Source organism: Siniperca chuatsi, linkage group LG8 (assembly GCF_020085105.1).
Source record: "Siniperca chuatsi isolate FFG_IHB_CAS linkage group LG8, ASM2008510v1, whole genome shotgun sequence".
NCBI lineage: Eukaryota > Metazoa > Chordata > Actinopteri > Centrarchiformes > Sinipercidae > Siniperca > Siniperca chuatsi.
This window is the reverse complement of record NC_058049.1, coordinates 28,353,802-28,379,199: the sequence shown is the minus strand read 5'-3', so window position 1 is coordinate 28,379,199 and position 25,398 is coordinate 28,353,802. Positions and strand designations below refer to the sequence as shown.

Below are 25,398 nucleotides of genomic sequence, written 5' to 3'. Positions count from 1 at the left end.
TACAACTGCCGTGGTCATCTCTCACTGATTGCTGTGTGTGTGCGTGCGTGTGTGTGCCATCCGCTATGGCATTTTCACAGCCAATCCTTTGTAACTACTTAAAAAGTGCTTTTCAGATGGCAGTTAAGGATATGTTTATATATTAGTTAAGGATAAGGATATATTTAAATATATATATAAATCCTTCAAAGCTTTCTTAAAAGTTTTCATTGAACACTCAATTCAATTAAATTTAGTCATCCCCGAGGGAAACTTCACTTGCACAATGATACATAAAAACAAGCACAATGCATATAATATAAATTCACCAAAGTACATAATGTATGTACAGTATGGAGGACAAAATATGCCACTGGAATCATTTTAGACCTTTTCAGATGTTAATTCTAGTTGATTATTTAATTAATTTATTTTTTTAAATAAAAAAAATGATAATTAACATAACAATATAAATGTAAATGTATTTTTTCAAACGTTTGTAGTTTAAATTAGTAATTCCGTAATTAAAAACTAAGACTTAAGAATTGTTAAGTTTACACATGAAGAGTTTTTTCACAGTGTAATGCATGACAATAGAACTTTGATAATTTTATATGTGATTTGGCGTACATTTGCCACATATTAAAAAAGTTTTATATAGATATTATCATGTTTATTCAGCCATGAAGTAAAGCCCTATGGTAAATTGATTCATTATATTTCTTTTCAATTTATGTAAATAAAAAACTGTAGTAAGTGTATGTAGAGTATGAAGATGTGTATGAGTGGTACTGATATCATATTCAACAGGATTTTAAAGTATTTATAAAATAAAATATAATGATTAATAAAATAAATAAATGAAAGTCAACTAAAAATAACATGGCAATTAATTTTTTCTTAAGGGTTTCTTCAAATATATTTCTATAATGTTTTAACAACCTATTACTTTCAATTATTTGTAAGGGCAAGATAAATAAGAAGTGAGTTGAAAGAGGTAAAAAAGGTTGCAAACAAAAAACCAAATAACGTCCAACTCACAGAAAAGTAAAAGGTGCTCTCACTAGTCTTTTGGCCTCTGACTTCACATAAAGCCTATCAAATATCTTATTATCTGTAGTTTGGACCACAATTGCAAATACATTTCAAAATGAATGAATTTATTAGAAACTGAATTTTTTTATTAATTGATATTAGTAGATATATATATTTTTTATGTATGAGGTAATTATTAATAATGATAAACCAACTAATTGTTGCAGTGGCACAAACAGCCTCCATACCAAAGACTTAATAGTCAGAGGCTTTAATTATATCAGTTCACCGATTGTGATTAATAATTTATTTATTCTAGTGGAACAACACAGACTTAATACAAAAGATGGCAAAATACTTTAAAAGTCATAAATGGACATCATTAACACTCAGTCAGAGTAAAGATTTTATTGCCACAGTTGCAGATGAGTTTTTAATGATGGGTTATAGTTGATTTATATTAAAAACAATACACATGGCAATCTTTTTGATCCCACATTTAATATGATTCAATGAGAGGATGTTTCCTTTTCCCTTCTTGGAGCTGTAACCACCTGAAAGCACTCAATGTCTGACCACAACAGCTCAGTGTGCAGGCCAGGACAGCAAAACATCTGCTTTCTCCAATGTATCCTCTTTCCTATCCTTCTTCCACTTATCTCCGTGTCTCCAGCAGGATTCTTCTACAGACTCAGAGGCCCTTCACGTGGTATAACACATTAAAGACCGTGTTTAAGGTTCTCTTCTCTTCACAAGAGAAGCTAAAAACTGCTGATTTGCTTTCTAAACCTCTGAACACAATTGCAGTAGAACTTGACAGAAGATCATCACAAATCTGGCAACAGTGTCTGGATCTGTCATATAAGTCCAGTGCATGAAAATAAAAGGCCCATTTTAAAATATATGGACTACAAAAAAACTAAATGAGCTTAGAAGAGCCAACTCAGTAACATTACACAGTAAGTGAAATGAATAGATTACTTTCTAAATTTAGCCTGCTATGTCACTGTGAACTGTTTTGTCTTGATTACCTGATTACTCCAACTCACTTTACTTCAAGCTGTAGCTCTAAAGATGTAAATTCATTTTACATAAGTAGTTAGTTTTTGTTTGTTCTCTTTTGTTTTGTTAGGTTGCTATGTGCAGCAAATATGCTGCACAATCTGCACAGTGATATGTTGATTGTTTAGTGCCGTAATGTATTATAAAATTAACCTACCGACTCCTCTAAAGCTCACTAATTAACACGATGTGTCCACATTCACTCCCATATTTGCACTTTTCATTTGTACTCAGATTAGGTTTGCTGCCTGTGGACTGGCCTGGTTTCAAACTGGTGGTGTTCTGAACTATTCTATTTCTAAGCACCCGAGTCACTTTTACATAAAAGTCACAATGGCAATCTTACGAGGTCGGACTTGTAACATTTCTAACATTTGTAACATCACATTCAACACGACACATATCTGAAGTGAATGCCGTCAGATTAACGTAAAGACCACAGCACAAGGTGAAACATGCAGAAAGAGATTAAATACGTGTTTTGTAACGTTACCGACTTCTATCATGGCAATAAATGTATTATCTCATTCAATATCTCAATCCTTATGCACACGAAAATAAAATCTGTTTAGTAAACTATGAAACAATGTGAAAGAATTTTAAATTGTTGAAGAGATTACAGTAATAATCTGACCAGAACTCTCTCCTTATATTTTCACTGTTCCTTCACCACATGGATGAATCAATTGAATATCTAGCAAAATGTTTACATACAGCATGAGCGCTAATATGAATTAAACAAGAGAGAGAGACAGACAGAGTCCCAACTTAACATCCTGTCATTCGATGTTTGTGCACTGTCTGATACTATAAAACAGGCAGCAGAATATAGTTAAATGATGAAAATTATGTGAAAATGTATCAGTGGATTCACTATGAGAAGCGGTGGTGAGCATCCCTCACACTCATGGTGATCATTAATTAAGGCTTCAACTGCAAAATAAGTTATCAAATCCATCAGCAGCCTGTGAAAGAACACTCCTCACTCCTCCCGCTGTCATAACATTTTTAACTAACCGCTGCTCTCTCTCTCTCCCTCTCCGTGCTACACCAGGTGACAAATATCGCATTAGGATAGTGGCTCTCTCCGTAAATGTTCTTTCATGTCTGAATGAACCCATAAGGAACATTAAAGCAAAAGATACCTACTGTATGTCTGAATGACAAAAAGCCAATACTGTACACATAGATGAAGCCAGCAATGTTACGTATTCCATGCCTGAAAATGACATGACTGTCCAAACCTTAAAATATTTGCACTGGGGAACATTACAAATCTGCAGTACATAAAAAATATAAAAAAGAAAGATGAGGAAAGTAGAACACATTTTTAATTCTGGAAGAGCTGTTCTGAGCAGCATCACCGTCCACATACAACCCACGTGATAAGTACCCAGGATACAACAGGACCAAAGGGAAACAGGACAATGTGTAAGCAGCGGTCTAGGAGCACATCACTGCTGTCATGTGAAAGACTCAAAATTTTTGTGGGGGAGCAAATTAAACAAAACAAATAATGGCTAAAAAAGTGAAATAAATATACAGTATTATGACAATACAGCAATGCACTGCATTCAATTATGCAATGACACCTTTTTGTTCCTTTTTTCCAGTTTATTGTTTTGCCACTTTTGGCCTTGTGGGTAGTATCATAGATGTGGGCCCCAGGGCAATTTCCCATTTTACATAAGCCTTGACTGTGGGGATATAAACAAAAGAGTGAAAATGTGTGAAAAAGTAATGTGTGTATACTGGATCCCACTGCATTGTGTACATTTGGCCATGTTTTGTTCTGTTTCTTTATAAATGGACCCTTAAAGTTTTGGTTACAATGACCATGGAATTACCATGGATTTCAATTTAAATTACCTCCTTTTTATTTATCAATATCCAAAAGTGGAAAAATAATGAAATAATGTCAAACAAAGAGAACTTGAGTTTTGCGTCTGCTTATGCTGTTCTATTTCTCTTTATGTATCCCACTGGGAAAAACAAAAAGCCTTCTTCAGGCGCACAACAGGAGTCCAACCTCTGAATCAGAATGTGGAACCTAGCAAACCGATAGCACGCCTTCAGAGCACGTACATATAGATATGCTAATGTACATTAGGCTCATTTTCCTTTGCACCTTTGAACATCTTGGTTATGCCTGTGTAAAATTAATAAAAATAGTATTATCAGGTGCTTCATTGCAGTTTTCTTTTTTATGTGTGTGTGTGTTTGTTGTTGTTGTTTTTTGTTTGTTTTTTAGCATGTCAATGATAATGGATATTAGGAAGTGGTTTGCATTGTGTTTGCTGAAGTCATGTTTCTCTTAGCTTGCATAAAGTAGCTGTGTGCTCAGCATTACGCTTATCTGCTGTAAACTGGAGCCGGCCCTGAAGACACTGTATAATTATGGGGAGCTACAACCAAATCAGGAAGTGTATCTTGTATAACATGACTTACATCCACATTACTACGTTTTCATTTAAAAACTGCGTTTTAAAATCTGTAGTCTGGACCCAGGAAGATGCTGATGGTCTTACAGACTTGTCGGATGATGACTGAAACAACTTGTCGGGATAGTCCATGAGATAGTCCAAATGCATTATCGTTATTGGTTTTCCAATTCCGATAAATCTTCTCTCATCACTCAACATAATACAATGTGCAGAATACCTTTGTAAATACATCATGCTAGTTTTTGTTGTTGCTCTTTCCACATCTCGAAAGTTATCTCGCCATTACCCAGGAACCACAACTTCATTAATAACATTATCCCACCAGGCACTAGCTCTTCACCCAAAATTAGTGCTCCATGCAGGGCTGATAACGCCACTGAACTTGGGAATTGTAACAAATCGCTTGCCCCCTGCACATGTGGGCAGTAGCAGCATTATAAAATGCTAGCATTGACAACAATGTCAGCAACGCTGGTTCGTTATCCATGTTTAATTAGCCATGCTTTGTGTTTATTTTCTTCCGGAAAAGGGTTACATGATAGGGGCATGACGAACCAGGGAAGGACACGTCGTTACTGATGAGACCCAATAAAGAAGCAAATGCAGGTGTCTGCATCATCGCTTCCAAAAGCCTCCGTTTTTGCCCATCCAGACTAAAACGCAACCCCGGAATTCTCAAATGAAAACAGGGCCAGCAGCCTTTCCAAACATATCCGTTTTAAGGGCTAAAAAACGCCAGAGTAGTGTGGACACTAGGTGTAGTCGTAGCAAAACTTATGCATTTTAAAACAAAAACTTAGTAGTGTGGATGTAGCCTTAATGAGCAGAAATAAAGTAAAAGTTTGCAAATAATTTTAATCAGATGTCATTAAATTCTGATTCAAATGTTGTTGATTACGAAGTTTTCAGGGCCTTTAAGAAACCCAAAATGGCAGCATAACACAGTTTGTTCTGTAAATTTCCTCTCCTGTCTTTCTTTCTGAGATTTGTTCCGTCTCTCATTCATCCACATAATCACCCTTCAAGCAGACCATATTTCCACCTGAACTGATCACTGGGGAATTTCAGCATAGATTCTCATCTGCATCTGATGACTGTTTTTTTGTGTCCGACAGCATCTACAAAAGAGGAGAGCTCTGACAAAGAAAAAGTTTAGCCTCCTATAATCCGCTTTGCCTTTGTGAAGTGAGTGACTTTGAAACTCGCTATTGCAATTGACCCTTTCCCCTTCCCCAACTCACCGGAAATAGAAATAGAGAGAAGTCACTCTCTCTGTTTCACCATCCACCTCTCTTCAAATCCTCCCATTTGTTTGGGGAATTGTAAGTCTCTCTTTTTTTGTTCTTAAATTATCATTCATTATACTCTATTGGTTTTTCTCATTTGGAGCCCGGTGTGCATAAATGCACATGGAAATTAAAACTTTTTGGTTTGTGACAGAGATTAGCGTCAAGTGGAGGTCAAACATAATAGCTTCCATTTAACAAGAAAATAGATATGATTATACTGCACTTGCTCTCCGTTCAACTTTTGTCCTCAATCTAAAAGGGTACTGCTCCGATAGCTCTGCCCTAATTATGCAGCAACAAAAGGGCCTCAGAATCACATCAGAATGGGATTCTGAAGCCAAAAAAGTAAAGACTGAGAAATGTCCTCTGTGCTATTTACCCCTCCTCCCCATTTGCTTGTAATATTTATAGTGGACAGCAACAAAGGCTTTTGTCTGCCTTGGATGAACCAATCGATGAATATTCAACGTGTACTGGAAGATTAAGCAGGGCTACAGATGATTTAGCGTGTGTATCTGAACTCTACCGCATTATTGGTTCATCACCATCTGTGGATACTATAATCTACCTCGGATTACAGCTGCAACATCTACTACAGACTGATAAAAACACATAACAAGACCTCCTATCTACATGGCTGTAGTAAAAAGGAATGAGTAGATTGCAGAATGTGTTGATATGACAGATGAGACAGTGAAGGATGATACAGATTATTTTTTTCTTGATTTGTAATTCAACATACTGAATATATTAAGGTCATGTTCGCCCATTATCATGTTTGGGGGAAGTATTCACGTGTTCATTTCAGATTAGTCCACTGGAAAGCTTTAATCATTCAGCTCAATCAATACATTCTGACAGCACTGATGGAATAGTGCTGTCATAATTTTTCTTTGCTACCTTGTACGGCAAGCAAAAAGGCTCTTAAACCTTCTGCTTGACTGGAAGGCTCCAAATAAAATATCAATTTGTAAAAGGTTTACAGCGTTCAAAACCACAGCCGTATAACCCAAATGACAAGTCTGGGCTTGTAATAAAAGTCTGCCATATGTTTTCCTCTGTGGTGTGGTAAACGCTGCAGGGCACTGCAATAGCCAACGAGCCAGAGCTTCACCCAAAACTGATTTGTCATGTGCATAAACTACCTCATATCTACCAAACTGTGCACATTCCTGCACAGATTAATTTGTTATCAAGAGTCCATTGAGGACATGAATGCTTCCATCTTACTGTATCAATAAGTCATACCTTACCTTTTGCTGATAATACTTCTGTACTTTAACTTATCTAAAATACTGAATGCATTTTATTTTATAAAAACTGAACTGAGAGGAAGGCCACTGTACCACAACATGAATTTTTTTAAATGTCTTCATATGGCTATCATGGCTAGAGTATATGACCAATGATTTTATTGGTCATATACTCTAGCCATGATAGCCATGACACCCCCCCCCCGACTTTTTCTTGTACTAACAGGAAATACATCAAAATAAAAGCACATAAGATCTTCCTTTTCACCATGTTTCAGTTTATTGTTGGCATATTAGTGTGTTTGTGTTTGTAATGTGTGAGAAAGTAATGTGTGAATCCCACTGCATTGTGTACAACACCTATTGCATTTGGCCATGTTTTTGTTCTGTTTCTTTATAAATGGACCCTTAAAGTTTTGATTACAATGACACAGAATTACCATGGATTTCAATCTAAATTACCTCCTTTTTATTTATAGATATGATCTTTATCAATATCCAAAAGTGGAAAAAAATAATGAAATAATGTCAAACAAAGAGAACTTGAGTTTTGCATCTGCTAAGGCTGTTCTGTCTCGCTTTATGTTTCCCACTGGGAAAAACAAAAAGCCTTCTTCAGGGGCACTTAAACAGGAGTCAAACCTCTGAATAAAGAATGTGGAACCCAGCAAACCGATAGCACGCCTTCAGAACAAGTAGATATAGATAGATTTATATAGAGAGTCTTATATTCAGCTTGAAACTTTAAGAGAGTACAGTAAACACTTCTCACACATGATAGAAACTACTTGATGCCTCAGAATCAGAAAAAATGTAGGCCACACATTGTCCAAGCCCACGATAAAGTGAACAAACCAAATCCAAAGCAAAAAAGCTTTAAAAAAACATAAATAAATAAAAAAAAACAATCCTGCCCACAATCTTTTCTTACAAAGTTTGAAGTTGATCGGAATAGACACCTGACCACACAAACAGAATAGAAAAATCTTAAACAGTGATACTGCATTTTGAAATGCACAAAGATTCTCCTGTACAATTTGGCGTATGTCTGCAAGTACAAACGCCTAAAGGGCTCAGTGGCGGTTTCTCGGGTGGCTCTTGTTTCGATTTGTCTGTCAGTACACATATGTAGTTCTCGTCTGGTTTTATTGTCCTCAAAGATGTATACATCAGTGCTGTAAACAGGCACACGCAGATTGGAAAAGGAGAGAGATAAGTGTCCAGTTTTATCTCCCCGTCATCAATGTCCTTCCTCCTCCTCTGTTAGTTTCTCAGTCCTGCTGAGACAATTGGGTCCTCCTGGTAAAGCTATCCATCTACCTGCCTGCACCTATCCATCCCACCCCCTCCCCCTCCCCATGTCCGACCGTCTCCTAACCCCGAGAGCGGAATGCCTCCAAAGCCTGGCAGTGCTCCAAGGACTTCCAGAAAGGATGGAACTCTTAGTTCCTTTATGGGTCGTTCCTCATTTTGTGTGTGTTTGTATTTAATTTTTTTTTGCTGTTTGAGGAGGGATGAGGGCAGGGAGGGCAATATGGGTTGAAAACTTGATGCTTTTTTTATAGCCTTGGTCGTCAAGGAGTGATTGTGCAAAGTCACGCAGTCTCCGGTATGTCCACACGAAAGGAGCTAGCAAACCCTTTTCCTCGCTGAAAGAAGCAGAGAAAAACAAAAAGCAAGATTATCTGTGTGTGCAAGTGTGGGGCAGTGTCAAGTTTGTCTGAAAGGAATGACAGAAAACAAAAAAGAAAGAAAATGAGCATTTAAATGGCCTCATTCACACCAAATTAGAGGGTTCACACATGCACAACAAGGGGTAGGAAGTCTCACATCCCTCAGGGAGGCTGAGTTTTAACAGGCTACAGTCTAACCTCACATTCCACCCCACCCCCACATCTGCACCCACCCTGACCCGACCCCAGGCCAGGCCTGCACCTTCCGGGACAAAAGAGTATCTGTGTATCACTGGCTGACTTGATCAGATTAGGGAGCTTCAGCCTCTTGGTATCATCATTCTATCCCTTCCTCCACTCCACTCTTCTTACCCTTCCTCTCTCCTCTTCCCCACCCAGCCTTCTCTCTGACTGTTGTTCCCTCTTTGCCATTATCCCACTACCACCCCCACACTCATTAGCATAAGGGCCACAGTAATCTACTTTGCAAGAGAAATTAGTGGTGGTGTTCGTGGGAAAAGCAGTGATATTGAGAGCCCTTCACTTCGAGTGCTGCAACATAAGCGCATAATAAGCACATCTATGGTAACTATTAGAACCAGAGCAGATCACAGCACACGATGTGTATCAAATTGAAGGTTGACAAGCGTAAAGGGGAAAACACAGAAATGATAATAATTTGAAACAAGTTTAATGGTTGTTGTTTGATGTTTGGTTGCATCAGTCTCTGTAAGCTCTGTAAATAATATTATAAAGAGTATGGTCTAGACCTGCTCTATAGGACAAGTGCAATGAGATAACTTCTGCTATGAACTGGCGCTATACAAATAATACTGAAGTGAATTAGAAATTTATGAGGTTTACATGATTCACATTTTTACATCATGTTTATTACTGGAATTTCAATTGGCAATATTATAGCCAGAATGGTTTCTACTGTGTGAAAATGTCTAGTTTTGGTGGCTCACATTTTCAGATTAGGTTGTATAGCCTTTTCGACCCTTTCATTGTGAAATATGCATTGTCACAACAGCAATGTTACTGTATTTTTATTATTGCATAATTAGCACATTTGACATATCTGCTATTTTTATATTCCATTACATAGTGTTGATATATTCTTGTCATTCAACAACATAGCCTATATCACTACAACAGTTATACTTGGTTGATTTTTATTTTAAATGTTTTAGTTTTAATTAGTTCTTTAATTTATAATTCTTTATTTTATTTCCTCATCTTATACTGCTGAATTACATTACTGCTGTAATAACCTAAAATCCTCAGAATATTCAATATCATGTTATTATAACCTGCTTGGAGTGCCCTACATTTCACTTGAAGTTAATGTTATCCTGATGATCATCCTCTGTGACAACACTGCCAGTACACAGCGTGCTAGAACACAGCCTTTTATAAACTTTTTGATCCAAGATTTTTTTTTTAATAGCATAGCAAATGAATAAAACATTAATTAAAAGGGGGCAATTTTTTTCCTGCTGTTCCTAACAGAATGCTGTGGTTTTAAATGATGGTGCTAGGGAAGCAGCGGTGCTCTGACAGTTTGATAATTCCAGCTAGCTGTGTCGGATGATGAGAGAGGGGGCCTCTTCAGGCGCTGCTTGACAAAATTATAATTAAGCATTATCACCAAATTGCAGTGATTGAGGATGTATCTCTTTGTGGCCTTTGAATTAGAGTTTAGAAACAGTAATTCCTTGGGAAATGCGTTGTTTCCGTTCTTTTTTTTCTCCTTAATTATCTCAAACTTTTTTTGAGCCTCAGCTCCAACACAATGACGTCCATCGAATGAGAATGAGATGGTAAGCTGCCTGCCGTTCTTTTTCTTCACTGGTTGAACAGCCATTTATCATAGCTGGGCTTCGTCAGAGGGCCAGTCTCTCTTACATTACAGCAGCCATTTTTCCATAATGAGACAGAGCTTTCTTAATGCTAACATCTCCACCCACATCGCAGCAACCTATAAATTATAATTGCTTTTGGCATGTTTAATTTGGAATGTCCCACAGGCCAATCAGTGCTGGATATTTATGTGCATGTGTGTGTGTGTGTAGGAATGAATTGAAACTGTGGGTGAGGGAAGATAAGATCATCACAGTTGGAGATAATGGAGCCTATCCTGCCTGAGAAAGAGGGAAGAGTTAGTTAAACACTCTGACAAGAGGGCTGACAGAACAGGGGTCAGACCTGAAATGAATTTCACGCTTGCTCCCACAGCCGATCCAGGGAGAAAATTGAATTTGGAATCTTTTCTTTTTCACCTAATTCGATCACCAGATCAGAGAGCAGGGCAGGCGCTTAGCCCAGTGCAAAACATAATACTCACTTAAATAAGCTGGGTTATAAGGTGCTTTGGAGCTAGGCAGAAATGCTTCCAACTCTTTTCTCTCTAGGGAGCCCTGGTGGTGGCTGAGGTGATGGGTTTTGAGAAGGTGATGGTGGTGACTGAGAGGTGTCTTTTTGTCAAAGGTGGAGAATGACTTATCAGCCGTTTGCTCGGGGCTTTCAAATACCTCTGTGTCCGGGACTGAGTCCATACCAGGTACATGGAGGTTGCTGCGGTAGTCCGGGCCCTGGCGCCCGTCAGAGGGCACGAAGCTCGGCATCCAGCAGCGATCGGAGTGGCCCAGGGCCTTACACTCCTCTGTGCAGTTAGAGAACAGATCAGCGCCTGTAGATGAGGGGAGGGAAGAAAACAGGGGCAGGGAGGGAGGAGAAAAACATGAGAAAGGTGTTGAAGTCTTTAGCATTTCTTGAACAAGCAAGACAAACAGGAAACATGATACCTGCGCAAATGCACATACACACTCACAAGCACATAACTCGATCCGACATATTTCTGCATGACATTTTCAGTATATATTTATGCAACCTGCTCTTTGATTCCTGATGTCATGGCTGTCTGCTTCACCATTGTTAAGATCAAAGTCGCCCACACGATGGATAGAAAAACCCCTCTGCTAACACAAACATGCACACAAACACACACACAGTGGACTGTGGCCTTATGGAACAAAGTGACTCATGGGCGTGCTGGTTCTGCTTTGTAAAAGCATAACTCCTTAACTCCACCTAACTGGTAAAACAGATTTATTATTATGCAGGCACATACTATATTTACAGAATGTACAGAGGCTCTGACATAAGCACAGAGAATGGTGAGTGACAATAAAAAAAAAATAAAAGACTTTTGGTGGCCATTCAACTGTGAGAAACCTCAGAGCCTTTCAGGACAGAGGTAGAAAGTGCATTGTCTTAAGTACTTTACTTGAATACAGATATAAATACTTGTACTTTATTAGTATTTGCATTTGATTCCATTTTGAACAGTAACAAGGGAGATTTTCCAGCTACTTTCACATTTGATATTTAAGGTACTACACATCTTATCAATAGCAGAGATGTTTAACTCAGGACGTTTACTTGGAGTAATGGAGTATTTTTACATTGTGGTATTGGTGCTTGTACTTTAGTTAAGGATCTGACTATTTATTTCACCACTGTACAACACCGTAACAGTCATTTGGTATGCACCCTCTTTCCTTCCACATCAGGCTGAGCTACAGCCGAGCATTTTTTTTCTTCTGTTTTGGATGTTTTAAACTTTTTTCCAAGCAATAAAAGCATCAATTTTACATGTATACCATTACATTGTATTAAATGCATCAGAAGCAAATGATTTTAAAATAGCTCAAACATGTCAGCATCTTGAGACAGAACAGAATAAAGCAGATTGCTGTACTAGAATCGAGAAATGTATCCCTATAAGTTAATTTGCATTTAAAACACTTCATTCACTTATTTTAAGAAACTGACATTTTTTTGTTAAATAATGGACTAAATGACTGGTTAAGATTTAGATTTATGGCCTTGGAACTGTTGAAAAACCTATCCTTCTTTTTTTTCTCAAACAATTTCATTCCCGGTTTTACAAAAGTGCTCAACAACACAATGTAAACTCTGCTGCAGAAAGGGGCAGTAGAGTTTAAGGACTTGTCATTTCTTATTGTTTCATTGTGAATATGGTCATATATGTTACAATCTATTTAGAATTGTGTCATTATGATTGTCCATACTGTAATTTTACTATGTTGGTCTATTCTGTACATGCAATATCTATTGCATGTCTGTCCGTCCTGGGAGAGGGATCCCTCCTCTGTTGCTATTCCTAATGTTTCTTCCATTTTTTCCCTGTTAAAGGGTGTTGTATGCTGTACAGATTGTAAAGCCCCATGAGGCAAATTTGTGATTTGTGATATTGGGATATATACATAAATATTGACTTGACTTGACTCAAGGGAAATTTATCAATGGTTTTTGTAAAATATCTGGGTTTTTGAAGGACAAGTGACTCAGTTTTAAACAACTCAAAGAATGCTAGTTTGTGAAGTTTATGAAATCAACCACCAGAAATACATTCTCAACCTGGGACATGCACACACAGTCACAGTAAAGTCAATTTTATTTATAGTGCTCAAAATCGCAAGTCACAATTTTGCCTCAAAGGGGTTTAGGATCTGTACAGCAAATGACACCCTCTATGCTTAGAACCTCCATTCGGATAAGGAAAAACTCCTAAACCTAAAAGAATAAAATAAATAATTTTTTGCTTAGTCAAACCATACCCTGGAATAATTACTAATACTAAATAATGCATACATAATGCACAGAAAGTGATAGAAGCTGGGGGGTCAGTAGGGGCCCACAGCTCATTTTGATCCAAGGCCCCCTTGCAGGTTAATCTGGCCCTGGCTGGTCACCACACTCTGTTGTCAGGACCAGTAAGTCTACATTCTCTAAATGCATTTCTCTAAATTAATGAAATAATTCAAGATGATAAATACAACTGCTTAAATGATATACATACACTAAAGGTATACAGAGGAGATGCCCTTTTTTGTACTGAGCCACTGCCCATCAAAATGTATGTGCACATCCCTGTTGTCAACACTGATAAACTTTGGATTTGGGGCATTGAAAAACGGACAAGAAATAGACACATATAATTAAAAAAGAGCCAGTTAGTAAAGGGGATTAGGTAAGGTAAAGGATTCAGGTGCCAAGCAGGCCCATAGCCAGGATTGTAGAAATACCAAAGTCACTGAGGTGTAAATCTTTTTAATTATTAGATTCTGTCATATTTAGCTTTTTCAACCATTCATTTATAGTTTCTGTAAATTTTATTTTCCAACTGGTACATCTAAATTCAGTTTCAAGAATTTAATTGTCCCAAATTCCTAGAAAAAATACTGAAGACATGACTTTAATGGTGGCTAAGGCCCTGATGGTGCCAAGCACCGAACAAAATTTTGAATCCTTCTTCAGTGTTTGGCTCGCCAGAGAGATAACCTGTGCTATGACCCCAAATATATATTCAATCAAATGCAAAGTATCACAGGTCATAGGCTGTAGCTGCAGACATTTGCATGCACCCACATGCACCAAAGTTCCCTAGGAATAGTTAGGCGGTATATATATGACACAGTGAGAGTGAGAGTGAGTGTGTGTGTGTGTGTGTGTGTGTTTGCAGGGGTTTAGAAGAAAGGCGCAGTCTTTAAAGCCATTGCCGGCAAACTGCCCGTGCTTTAACCAAGGCATTAGATTAACCAAACCACAAACTCAATAGTATTGGATTACCCAGCCTGCCCATGTCCCAGGCCCTCAGTCTCACTCCCTTTTTAAAACCTATTGTCCTCTATGAAAGGCTGGCTGCAGGTACAACAGTTTTAGTGAGCTCGCTTTCATGTGGTGGAATTATTTGTCAGGATTTTTAATGGCTGGAATTCTCAGTGACCTCACCTTTTGTCAGAGAGCTGTTCAGCGCAGCTATGTTATGCCGAGTGTAAGCCTTAAGCCAAATTGTGTTTTCATATGCCCCATATGTTTTTGCAGTAGGGCCTAGATCCTGTGTATGCATGTATTTTGAACATTAAATCCGCTTGTTGTGTATGTGTGTCTGAGTCGCTGTTTGGGGCTACAATCTGAACTGTCCAGCTAGGGCTATCTGCTGCTAATCCTTCTGAATACAGACTGATTAGGCTAAGACTGCTGCCATCCCAATAAGCAGAGTGTGTGTGTGCGTTTTCTTGTGTGTGTCTGTAGCAGTCAGCAAAGGGGGAATTTGCTTTGTTACAAAGCAGATTAATTTATTTTGCCGTCACCAACAGCTTGGAAAAGTGCCCAGTCTCCTAACGAGAGGGTTTCTTAATAAATACTAACCAACATGCCATAAACACACCATCACATTACATTTTAATATGGCCTCTTACACGGGAGGAAATTACTTACTGTACAACTTGATGGGGGAGCAACCAAAACACACACTGGGAGCTGACATAGCACTGCATTGTGGGCAGCAAAAAAAGCTTCCATTACAACATGGATGCTGTGTTAATTCTCAAAATGGAAACAGGAAATGTGGCATTTAGACTGTCAAAGAGATAACACTCACATACACACAGAGAGAGAGAGTGAGGAAGAAAGACAGAGACAGAGGAATAGGAAGAGTAATTTCAGTCTTGCACTAAGTCAAAAACAAGCAGAGAAGCCAACGAGCAGACAGAGGGAGGGGAGGGTAATGCGATCTCGAAGCGTGCTGACCCTCGTTTCTTCTAAGGCCTCATCTTAGCATTCTGCACAGCGCTCGTGCGGGGCAAACGCAAAGTCTCAATAATAACCTTCATTTGGTAATTGGTATGCAGAGGTCTGAAAAATGAATTACTGATCAGCGAGCTGTTACCACGATGATAACGTGAACCGCAAGCCTAAGAAGGAATTCATCACGGCAGCGGGGAGAGATGGGAGTGGAGTGGGGGGTGGGGTGATGGTGGTAGAAAAGTGGATAAGCGCTTCGACTTAATCTTCTCCAAGTGCATGACGTTGGCTATATTGATAATATGTACTTTACACATGTAGCGGGACTGGAAATGGGGTCCCTAAGCGGACTCCCGGGGCCGCAGAAGAGGTCCTTGTGGGTCCAGCAGTAAGTGAGAAACACTTTACTTCCACTGTGATTTAATTCACAAGGAAATGTGCCCATCACAGAATGTATAGAATTTCCAAGGTCAAGAGATAAGTTTCACATTCAAAAGTCTTCCCATATGGGCTTCTGGGACTGAATCTGATTAAATAAGGATCCCAAATTATTCAATTTCTTGATTTTCAGAAAATAAACCTATGACAGTTTTCATAACTGATTAATCATTTAAATCATGTGTCAAGTAAAATTATCTGGTTGCAGTTTCTGTGTGAAGATTTGTAGTTTTGAAGTATTGTACTTAAGTACAATTTTGAGATACTTTACTCAAAATTATATTTCAATCATATGCTAGTTATACATTTACTCCACTACATTTCAGAGGTAAATATTGTATATTTTACTCCACTACAGTTATTGTTACTAGTTACGTTGAATACCAAGACTGTATATACTGTATGAAACATATGAGGGTTTTATAAAATACAATGCTCTGTTAAAGACAAAACTGTTAAGTTAAAATTAGTTCCACTTTGACCAGCTACAACAGTAACATGATTAAAATGCTGCTTACATGTTATGCATGTAGTGTTGTGTTATTTGGTAATGATAATCTAGTATATATGCTGCGCGGTCATCTCTTCCAAGGAACCTCTTCTGGCTTCTTAACTAATCACAGCACAGTGAATAATTACAGTAAATAAATCTCACATATGAATTAACTCTGTACAGTAGGTACATATTCAAACAGACAGTACATACACATATAAATTGCTATATATGAAATTGAACATACATTTATAATTAAAAGTGAAAAAAACATGAATATGAAAGACAAAATGAAGATTCTAGTGAAAGTGAAAATATGTGTACATAAGAGTGAGAATGTATATTTGTAAGAGGGAAAATATATGAATATGAGAGTGAAAAAAGATGTATGTGAGGGTTTCATCTTACTCCATATATTCTTTATGATATTAAATGAGCCTGTCTGAAAGTAAAAATGCATGTACATGAGAGTAAAAATGTATGTATGTATGTATGTAAGAAGGAAAATACATGAATATAAGAGTGAAAATTACAATATTTATGTGAATGTACAATTAATGTATGTGAGGCCCAGAATAAATTATGCTCATAGTTCTGCCTAATAATAATTTTACATGTAATGGATTTTTTTTTCAGTATGATATTTCTATTCTTACTTAAGTGAAGATCTGAGTACATCTTCCACCACTGTCATTCATTAAAAACTGCATCCCTTAAAGATTTTTGACTGTTGGTCAGACAGAATCAGCTATTGCTATGTAATGTTATTACTTTCGGCTGTGGCACCTTGTGAGGCACATTTGTCATTATTCTTGACATTTTATAGACTAAGCAATTATACAATAAAGCACTCATGAAAATAAAAATTACTTTCAGCCCTAACGTGCCTTCCCATAGTTTTCTACAATAGCATAGTGGACCTGAGACTAGTACATTGTTAGGTTTACATGCAGAATGGAAGATTCTGACATTTTCTGAGGTAGCATATTATTTTACAACAATATGTTGAATAGCAGCAGCAGATTTAGTACTTATAATGCTAAATATAAATAAATATATATAAAAACTATGAAATTACCCTGATTGTAAGAAATATATAAATATTTTTGTGTTTCATTCTGTTCATATGTCTGTTACATGTGATTTCTGGACTCTTTAAGAGCATCCTTGATGAAGAAAAACTGAGTGATCAGGGAACAACGGAGCAGCAACCTGAAGCAGCAGAAAATGTTGGCACGACAACGCAGCTAGCAGCAGGAAAAAGAAACACATATCACTTTGTCAACAATCACGTAGTGGTGGTTGTCAAAAATACACCACCACTATGGTAATAAGGGGAAAAAAAGACAAAAACGGGCAATGAGGGCAAACAGCACCATCCTCTCCTGTGAGTTTCCAGCAGTCAAAAACACGTTCAAACAAATCTCATGAGTATTTATCTGCCAAAATGTAATACTTATGCTTTGATTCATAGTTCAACAAATTTAGCCTAATATAAAAAAACAATATGTTCCTATAAATCTAATTACATGGACACAAACTCTCTCTCTTTGGAAGAAAAAGAAAAGATTGAATTCCTCCTAAAGACTGATATATTCATGAAGTCCCCTGTCAAAGCCATGCGAAGAGGCTAACACACCATTGTGATGGATGACATGGACATGTTTATTTAATATTAGCATTTATTAAACACTGACGCGGCTTGAGTGTACTCTTGCTGCTGACAAACTCAATTAGCACACAGAGAATTAAGCCTGTGTTCTTTTTTCAGCTGTGGGAGAAGAATTTCAGAGCACTAAGCCACACTATCAATTATCCTAATCAAACAAAGACTTAATGCACAGCAAATAATCAGTTTAAAGGCACTAAGCTACCTGATAACTCAACAAAGCAACTGTATTCTATTTGCCACACCAAGGGTACTCAGAGTCAGCAGTGAAGTGCTGCAGGGCCTGCCACTGCATCACTTAAAACCTCAATACTTTTGTGGTATCAACTGAAATGTGTTCATAGCACCAAACTTCAACAGTCAAGTACTGAAAGTTGCCATTAAATGTGTGGTTAGATTGCCACTTTTGTCATTTTGTTCTTTTATCAGATACTATTCAAATCAGATAGTTCCAGGTTTCACACTTTAAAGTTCTTGTACAGCTACTTGTGTTTAGACAACATTTAACATAGCAACTGAAATGTGTCCATAGCAAGTGTCAAAAACTGTCCAAAGCTAGTATTTCATAATCAGAATCAGAAATACTTTATTGATCCCCGAGGGGAAACTCTTTTGTTACAGCTGCTCACTATCACGTCAATGCACACAGGAATAGAAGTAATAAGCAAATCAAAATATAATACAGCTAAGATAAATTAAGTACAAATGGTATTATACAATGTAATAATATAAGTAGTAGTAGTAGTGCAATAATCAGTACTGTCAAGTATTCATTTTTATTTTATTTTATTTTATTTAATGTCTGATCAGATTCATTCTCTTGTTAAAATATACTTTGATTACACAGTTGATATAAATTTAAATCAGGTAGTTCCTGATTTCTCAAAATGTTGCACTTTTAGACTATTTTATTTATGCAGAGTTCTAGCATGGCTGCTTGTGTTTAGACAACTTTTAACATCTGAGATTGTTTGCCTCTTTTGTTAATTGTGAAACGGGTTTATATTCCACAAAATAAGATATTGGAAAACGGATCGTTTTGGTATTGGTACCACAGCTCAAGAATCATATTGGCACCAGGGCTAGTTCTGATTAGGTATAAAAGGTGAAAAAGGAAAACTGATGCAATTGTGAATAGGGCTGGGTATTGAACTACAAGGCTTTTTTTGTAGCGAATGAGATGTGTTTGCACCGCAGAGATCAAAAACTGTAAAGTAAGGAGAGCTGGAATCAAATGTCACATTCAGAATCTTGTTTCAAGGATTGATTTCTAATTTGGTAAAATAGGCAATTGCCCCGCAAAGCCCCACTGTGTGGCAATTAGTATGCGGTAATTTGATTAATTTATCTATCTATCTATTTAGCAACTCCAGCATCATTAGCTAATATTACCACCCTCTCTTATAGATGGGTCCTGTGTCAAAATCTAGTTTTAACACCTTTATCAGTTGATTTTACGCTCACATGGTGAATATCTTTGAATAAATGTATAATTTAATAATAATTAAAGAATATATAATTATTTATAATTAATGCTAATATATTTGAAATAGGAAACTCCATCCACATACAGCATTTGGCTGGGCTGCCACAGTGGTTAAAAAGACTAAACTGACATTGGATATTGAACCTTGAAACTTTTAGTACTGACCAAAATGTGTCCATCACAAGTTGGCAGATTCTTGGTTCTTTTATCAGATCATTTAGGCAAAGTTCTTGTACAGCTGCTTATGTTAAGACAACATCTAACATTTGACAACTTTGGTTTATTTTGTTATATGATAAAAAGGGTTTATATTCCTCAAAGTAAGGCATCAAAAAAAGCATTCCTTTGGTATTGATACCAATCTCATGAATAAATTTCACATGATACTCAGCCCTACTTGTATAAAAGAGTGTCACTATTCATTACAGAATATGAACTCTGGCTGGCAGCGTTCACATGAAATGCTAATGCACTCGAAATAGGACAACTACATCCACATAAAGCAGCTGGCTCAGTGATTACGAGTGAAAATGTTCCACAGTGGTGAAAAAGAAAAACCTGAAGCAGTTGTGGATGTCTAACTCTGAGCCTATAGAGCTAAAGCAAGGGCTGTGCAGGGAGTAGGGGTTCAGCTCTGTGTCATTATGTTTACTGAGGTCAGTTTAACCCATCCAGGCCTACTTGAGTGACAGTGGAAGTGGCAGGCAAGCCTCATTTGGCAGGGCGAGGGCCCCTGCTGCGGCTGACCAGACATGATGACAAGCTCCGTCCACAGAGGGCCTGCACCAAAGAAAACTCACCACTGAATGAAGACATAAAACCGGCATTCATAACTCAGTGGGGCCCTATTGTATGAGCTGCTTTGGGGTTCCTTTGGAAAAGGAAGATTAAAAAATAAAAAAAGGACAGGTAGGGAGGTCAGGGAGAGAAAAGAGAAGATGTGGGCTATGGAGACAGGGAGGGAGGTCTGAGAGTAACTGCATGAATGAATGCATTAATTAATTTAATGAACGAATGAATCGCCTGTTTTGTTTGCTGCGGCCACAACCTATTTGGTCCACTTCCCAGCACTTCGGTGCGAGCACAGCCTCATTAAAAAGCCTGTCACGTCTCAAGCACCAAGTGATCGAGCTCACAGGGAGAAGGCTCCTCATTAACACTGACACATATTTACAAACAACAGTGCCGGGGTTTACTTTCTGCCCGCCGACATTAAATCATCACGTGTCAGAAAAGACATAAACAAATATTGAGAGACATGATTCCATAAAGGGCAAGCACTCGGAGGCAGCTCACAGGGACAGAATCTGATTATGTGACCAGCCACCCCAAGCTTTTTTCTTCTTCATTTTTTTGAGCGATAACAGGAAATCACAAGCCACAGTGTCACTTGAGAGAAATCATAATGTCTCAAAGTACATCATCAGCACAAAAGCTGATTATCAGACACACTGAAATGCCTCAGATGAAGCTGACTCCAGCTGTGTGTGATGCTAGCCCATTTTAAAATGAGGTTTCATTCTTCCACCCTAAACAATGTGCCACAACTGGGCAAGGAGAGTCCAAATTTCAGCACTGGAGAGATGGGAAGCAATCTGGGGGCAGTAACCATATGCTAATCAGCAACGCCTAAGCCAAAGAGCCATTAATTTTCCCTTTGAACGTGCAGTTTAAAAAATCAAACAAACTTTTAGTTAAAAAAGAGGTAGGTCATACACAGTTGCAGAAAAGCCTGTTCTTACCGGAGGAATGGCCTCGGTTGGTGGCGTCGTGGTCGCTGTCACCCTGCTCACTGTCTCCGTGGCCGCTGTCTTTGGAGCTGACCAGGTCTGCCTCCTGGAATGCTGAACTGAAACCAAAGAGAACATTAAAGCCTCACTTAACAAGTTGATGTTTTCATCTAACAGCAGTTATGATTATTCCAGACCTTCTAGTCTTTCTGATCCCATCTCATCATCTAGAGCATCATCACAGTAATGCGAGTTATCAAAGAATGAAGTAGAAGCAGTCGGCAGATAAGAGGTTTATTACAGGTGAACGAGACATAGTGAACAGCAGAAAGGCTGCAGTGAGAATCTCTTTCCATATTTACCTGTTGACACGTCTCGGCCTGTCAACCAGGTAGCTGAGTTCACCTCGCTGGTGTTTGGTCTGAAAGAGAAGGGGCAGTTTTCAGGGTGTGGATTTTTTTTAAATATCACCACCATTGAGCCAGAAATGATGCAACCCACACAGTTCCATGTTGTTAGCTGTTGTTAGTTGTGAAATTAAACTGAGCTGTGTTAAACCATTATAGATGTCACTCAAATCTAATGAGGAGTGTGAGTGTGTGTTTGAGGTATTAGCACTCAATAATCTGGCATGCAACTGAACTGAGGGAAAAAATAGGAAATGGAAATGGCTCCTGTATGAAGCATATTTTGTATTCTGTCATGCAGGGATGTATTTAAATATTTGATCAAACAGGCAGACTTTGTGTGTCTAAGGGGAAGTCCTATGTATTAATCACGTATTAATTTCTGAATGAAGAGAGGGTTTAAACTGTAGGTATGAGAGGGACTCTTACCTCGTTTGATAAAATGCTGCCATTTGATATGATGTCAGGCTGCTGGTCTGTGTACCCTGTCACTATGGCCCCGCACGGGTTGTGATCGGTGTCTGTGCTCCTAGACGGACTACACGGCTTTAGGAACATGAGGTCGGTTTTGGCAGACTCTGGAGTCAGACATACCTGGTAGCAATAGTTCTGGTTTTGGTGGTGGGAGCCGAAGCTTCCTGACTCCTCCACGGGGACTTGAGCCGTACCGGCCCCACTGACGTTACCGGCGCTTTGCACCAGCATGATATCCGACTTGCTGAGCTTTTTCTTGCGGGCCCGGCCCTGCCGTGAGCAGCAGGAGCTGCAGGCTAGGCAGCAGTCACTGGTCAGGCAGGTGTAAATTTTGAGCTTTTTGTCCTTCTGGCAGCGCACGGCCAGCACGATCATGACCAGGAGGAAGATGAAGGAGACAGAGCCCAGGGCGATGATGAGGATGAGGGTGAGGTCGAGAGTGCCGTCTTTGGCCTTGGCAGTGCCTCCCCGGTCGCCGCCGCCCCGGCCTTCAGCCACGCTGTCCACCATCATCACCAGCACGCTGGCGCTGGAAGACAGCGGCGGCTGGCCATGGTCTCTCACCTCAATCAGCAGGTCGTACAGCTGGTTGGGGTCTCGCTTGGCCGACACCCGCCTCGCTGTCCGGAGCTCACCAGTCCTCCAGTCCATCCTAAACATGCCATTCTCATTCCCCCTCTGGATGCTGTAGGACAGCCGAGCATTCTCACCATCATCCGCGTCCATAGCCACGATGCGGGTCACTAGGTAGCCAGGCTCAGCTGAGCGGGGCAGGGGCTCCTTGGCTGTGCCATTCTTCCCAAGGGGGCCCAGCACCAGGGGGGCATTGTCATTCTGGTCCACGATGATGACTTTGACTGTGGCGTTGGAGGAGAGCTCCGGGGTGCCCGCGTCTCTTGCATGGACCATAAAGGTGAAATCCTTCAGCTGCTCATAATCAAAGGACCTGAGTGCATACAGATATCCTGTCTCCTCATTGATGGACACATAGGTTTTGACTGACATGCCCTGGATGTCACACTCTAAAATTGAGTAGCTGATGAGCGCATTATGCCCGATGTCCGGGTCCAGAGCCGTCACAGCATGTATGTACGCCCCTGGCACGTTATTCTCTGTCACATACACATCATATATAGGCTGCGTAAATGTGGGCGCGTTGTCGTTCTCATCTGACACCTGTACTCTAATGGACTTACTGGTGGCGAGTGAGGGTGTGCCTTTATCCCGCGCGACCACAGTGACGGAGTAGGAGTCCACCTGTTCCCGATTCAACGGCCCGTCGGTCACTATGGTGAAATAATTCCTAAACGATGATTTTAATTTGAACGGGACATCACCGAGGATTTCCACGTGGATCTGTCCGTTCTCCTCTGCGTCCCGGTCCGTCACACTCAGCAGCGCGATTACGGTACCGGTAGCCGCCTTTTCTCTCACCGACTCAGTGACAGTGCTGAAGGTGATCTCCGGTGCATTGTCGTTCATGTCGGTGACTTTGACCAGCACTTTGCAATGTGCGGGCACAGCGTTTGGCCCCAGATCCTTGGCCTGGACAAAGATCTGATACAGGCTGCTCTCCTCGAAATCCACCTCTCCGCGCACCTCGATGCGCCCGGTACGCGGGTCTATGCTGAACAGGTCCTTTACGCGGTTGGATATGTGGTTACTGAAGGAATAAACTATTTCTCCGTTTAACCCCTCGTCCAGGTCGGTGGCATTCAGCTGTATAACCAGCGTGCCAGCCAGTGCGTTCTCCGAGAGGCTCACCGTGTAGACGGGCTGGTCAAACACCGGCACGTTATCGTTAGAGTCCAGCACTTTGACCACCAGCAGCGCGGTGCCAGTACGGGGAGGCTGGCCGCCGTCCACCGCGGTCAGGACGTACCTGTGCGCCGCCTGCTGCTCCCGGTCCAGCGGCTTCTCCAGGACCAGTTCCGCGAACTTGTTTCCGTCCGTTTGGGTCTGCACGTCCAGGTAAAAGTAGTTATTAGTGGTGATATCATACGTGCGTAAAGCGTTAGAGCCCACGTCCGGGTCGAACGCGCTCTCCAGGGGGAAACGGGTGCCCGGGGTGGCGCTTTCTGAGATCTCCACCGTGATGTCTGTCTCCGGAAAGTTCGGCGGGTTGTCGTTAATGTCCACCACCTCGATTTCGACCCTAAACAGCTCCAGTGGGTTCTCCAAGAACACTTCCATGTTGAGCTGACAGCTGGCGCTCTGCTTGCAGATCTGCTCCCGGTCGATTTTTTCGTTGACGAACAAGACGCCGTTCTCCAGGTTCACCTCCAGGTACGGTGTCCGAGAGCTGGGCACTACCTGGAAGCGGCGGGAGGCCAGTTTGGTAAGGTCCAGTCCCAGGTCCTCGGCGATATTCCCCACCAAAGTGCCATGGTCCGCCTCCTCCGGCACAGAGTAGCGTATCTGAGAGAGCACTCCATCTGTGATACACAGGATAATCAAAAGCACAATCATCGCCGGAAAAACAAGTGCACTTGGGTAATAAAATATTATAAAACGTATTATCCCCTGTTAATTGACAACATTTCAATTTCCATCACCCATTTCAGTAGGAAGACAAGTCTCCAAAATGCGTAAATGTCTCCAAAAATGTGTAAGGCGTCCGGAGAAATCTGTCCCATTAAAAGAGAAGCAGTTTGAAATTTCTAAATGAGTTTTAATGACTGCAGAAGCTTTTTTCTATTCTAGTTCTGCTGCCTTTTCAGACGCGTCCCGGAGAAGCTACATCGCACATTCCACTGAGGCGCAGTGCTGCTGGAGTGATGAAACCTCCTGGAAAGGAGTTGGAAAAAATAAATCATAATCCACATAAGAAAAATAAGAGATACATTTTCTCTTCTGTGATTGTCCTTAAACGCAAAATAAGACTTTCAGACTCGTCCTCTTTGTTTTTCTGGCTCTGTCTCCTCTTGGCACCCTGCTCCTTCACTGCGGTCCCCTCCACTCCACTCTCTACTGAAGCTGTTCACTCAACTATTTGCTTTTTTCCTCGCATCGCGCCTCCCCTTCGCAGCCCCGCGGCTGTAATTCACGCTGAGAGCTCTCTCCTGATTGGATTGCGGGGTTGCCTGTCAACGTTCGCTCCGCCCAGGTCTCCCTCACTGCTTCTCTGTCTCTCTCTACCGCACTCTGAGCTCGGGCTGGCTTCTATTTAGAATACCTGACGCAAAAAGAAAAGAGGGATAGAGAACGACAAGGCTGGACGTTTATGACTTTAACCCCTCAGCTGCCAAATCCTGATCACACTCCCCACCTTGCAGTGATGTAAAGCGCATCATCTAAAGAACCAATGTGTGATTAGAGTCAGTGGGGGACTTGTTGACTTGGTGGCAGGGC

At 40.0% G+C, this 25,398-nt stretch overlaps 1 protein-coding gene across 4 annotated transcripts; it reads right to left on the bottom strand.

Annotated features, from left to right (window-relative positions):
* Positions 1-1,406: 1,406 nt before the first annotated feature.
* Positions 1,407-25,039, bottom strand: LOC122880410 (protocadherin-10-like). 4 transcript variants are annotated; one of them, XM_044205503.1, is made up of 6 exons: positions 24,603-25,039; positions 22,003-24,482; positions 21,529-21,587; positions 21,179-21,285; positions 11,270-11,427; positions 1,407-8,711 (listed from the first exon to the last, which is right to left on the bottom strand). In XM_044205503.1, the coding sequence occupies exons 1-6, from the start codon at positions 24,604-24,606 to the stop codon at positions 8,658-8,660; spliced, it is 2,862 nt and encodes a 953-aa protein (XP_044061438.1). In that variant the 5' UTR covers positions 24,607-25,039; the 3' UTR covers positions 1,407-8,657. The 4 variants fall into 4 exon arrangements, with proteins under 4 accessions (XP_044061438.1, XP_044061436.1, XP_044061437.1 ...); XM_044205501.1 differs by having other exon boundaries at positions 11,083-11,427; positions 22,003-25,039; XM_044205502.1 differs by having other exon boundaries at positions 22,003-25,039.
* Between the last annotated feature and the right edge of the window lie 359 nt (positions 25,040-25,398).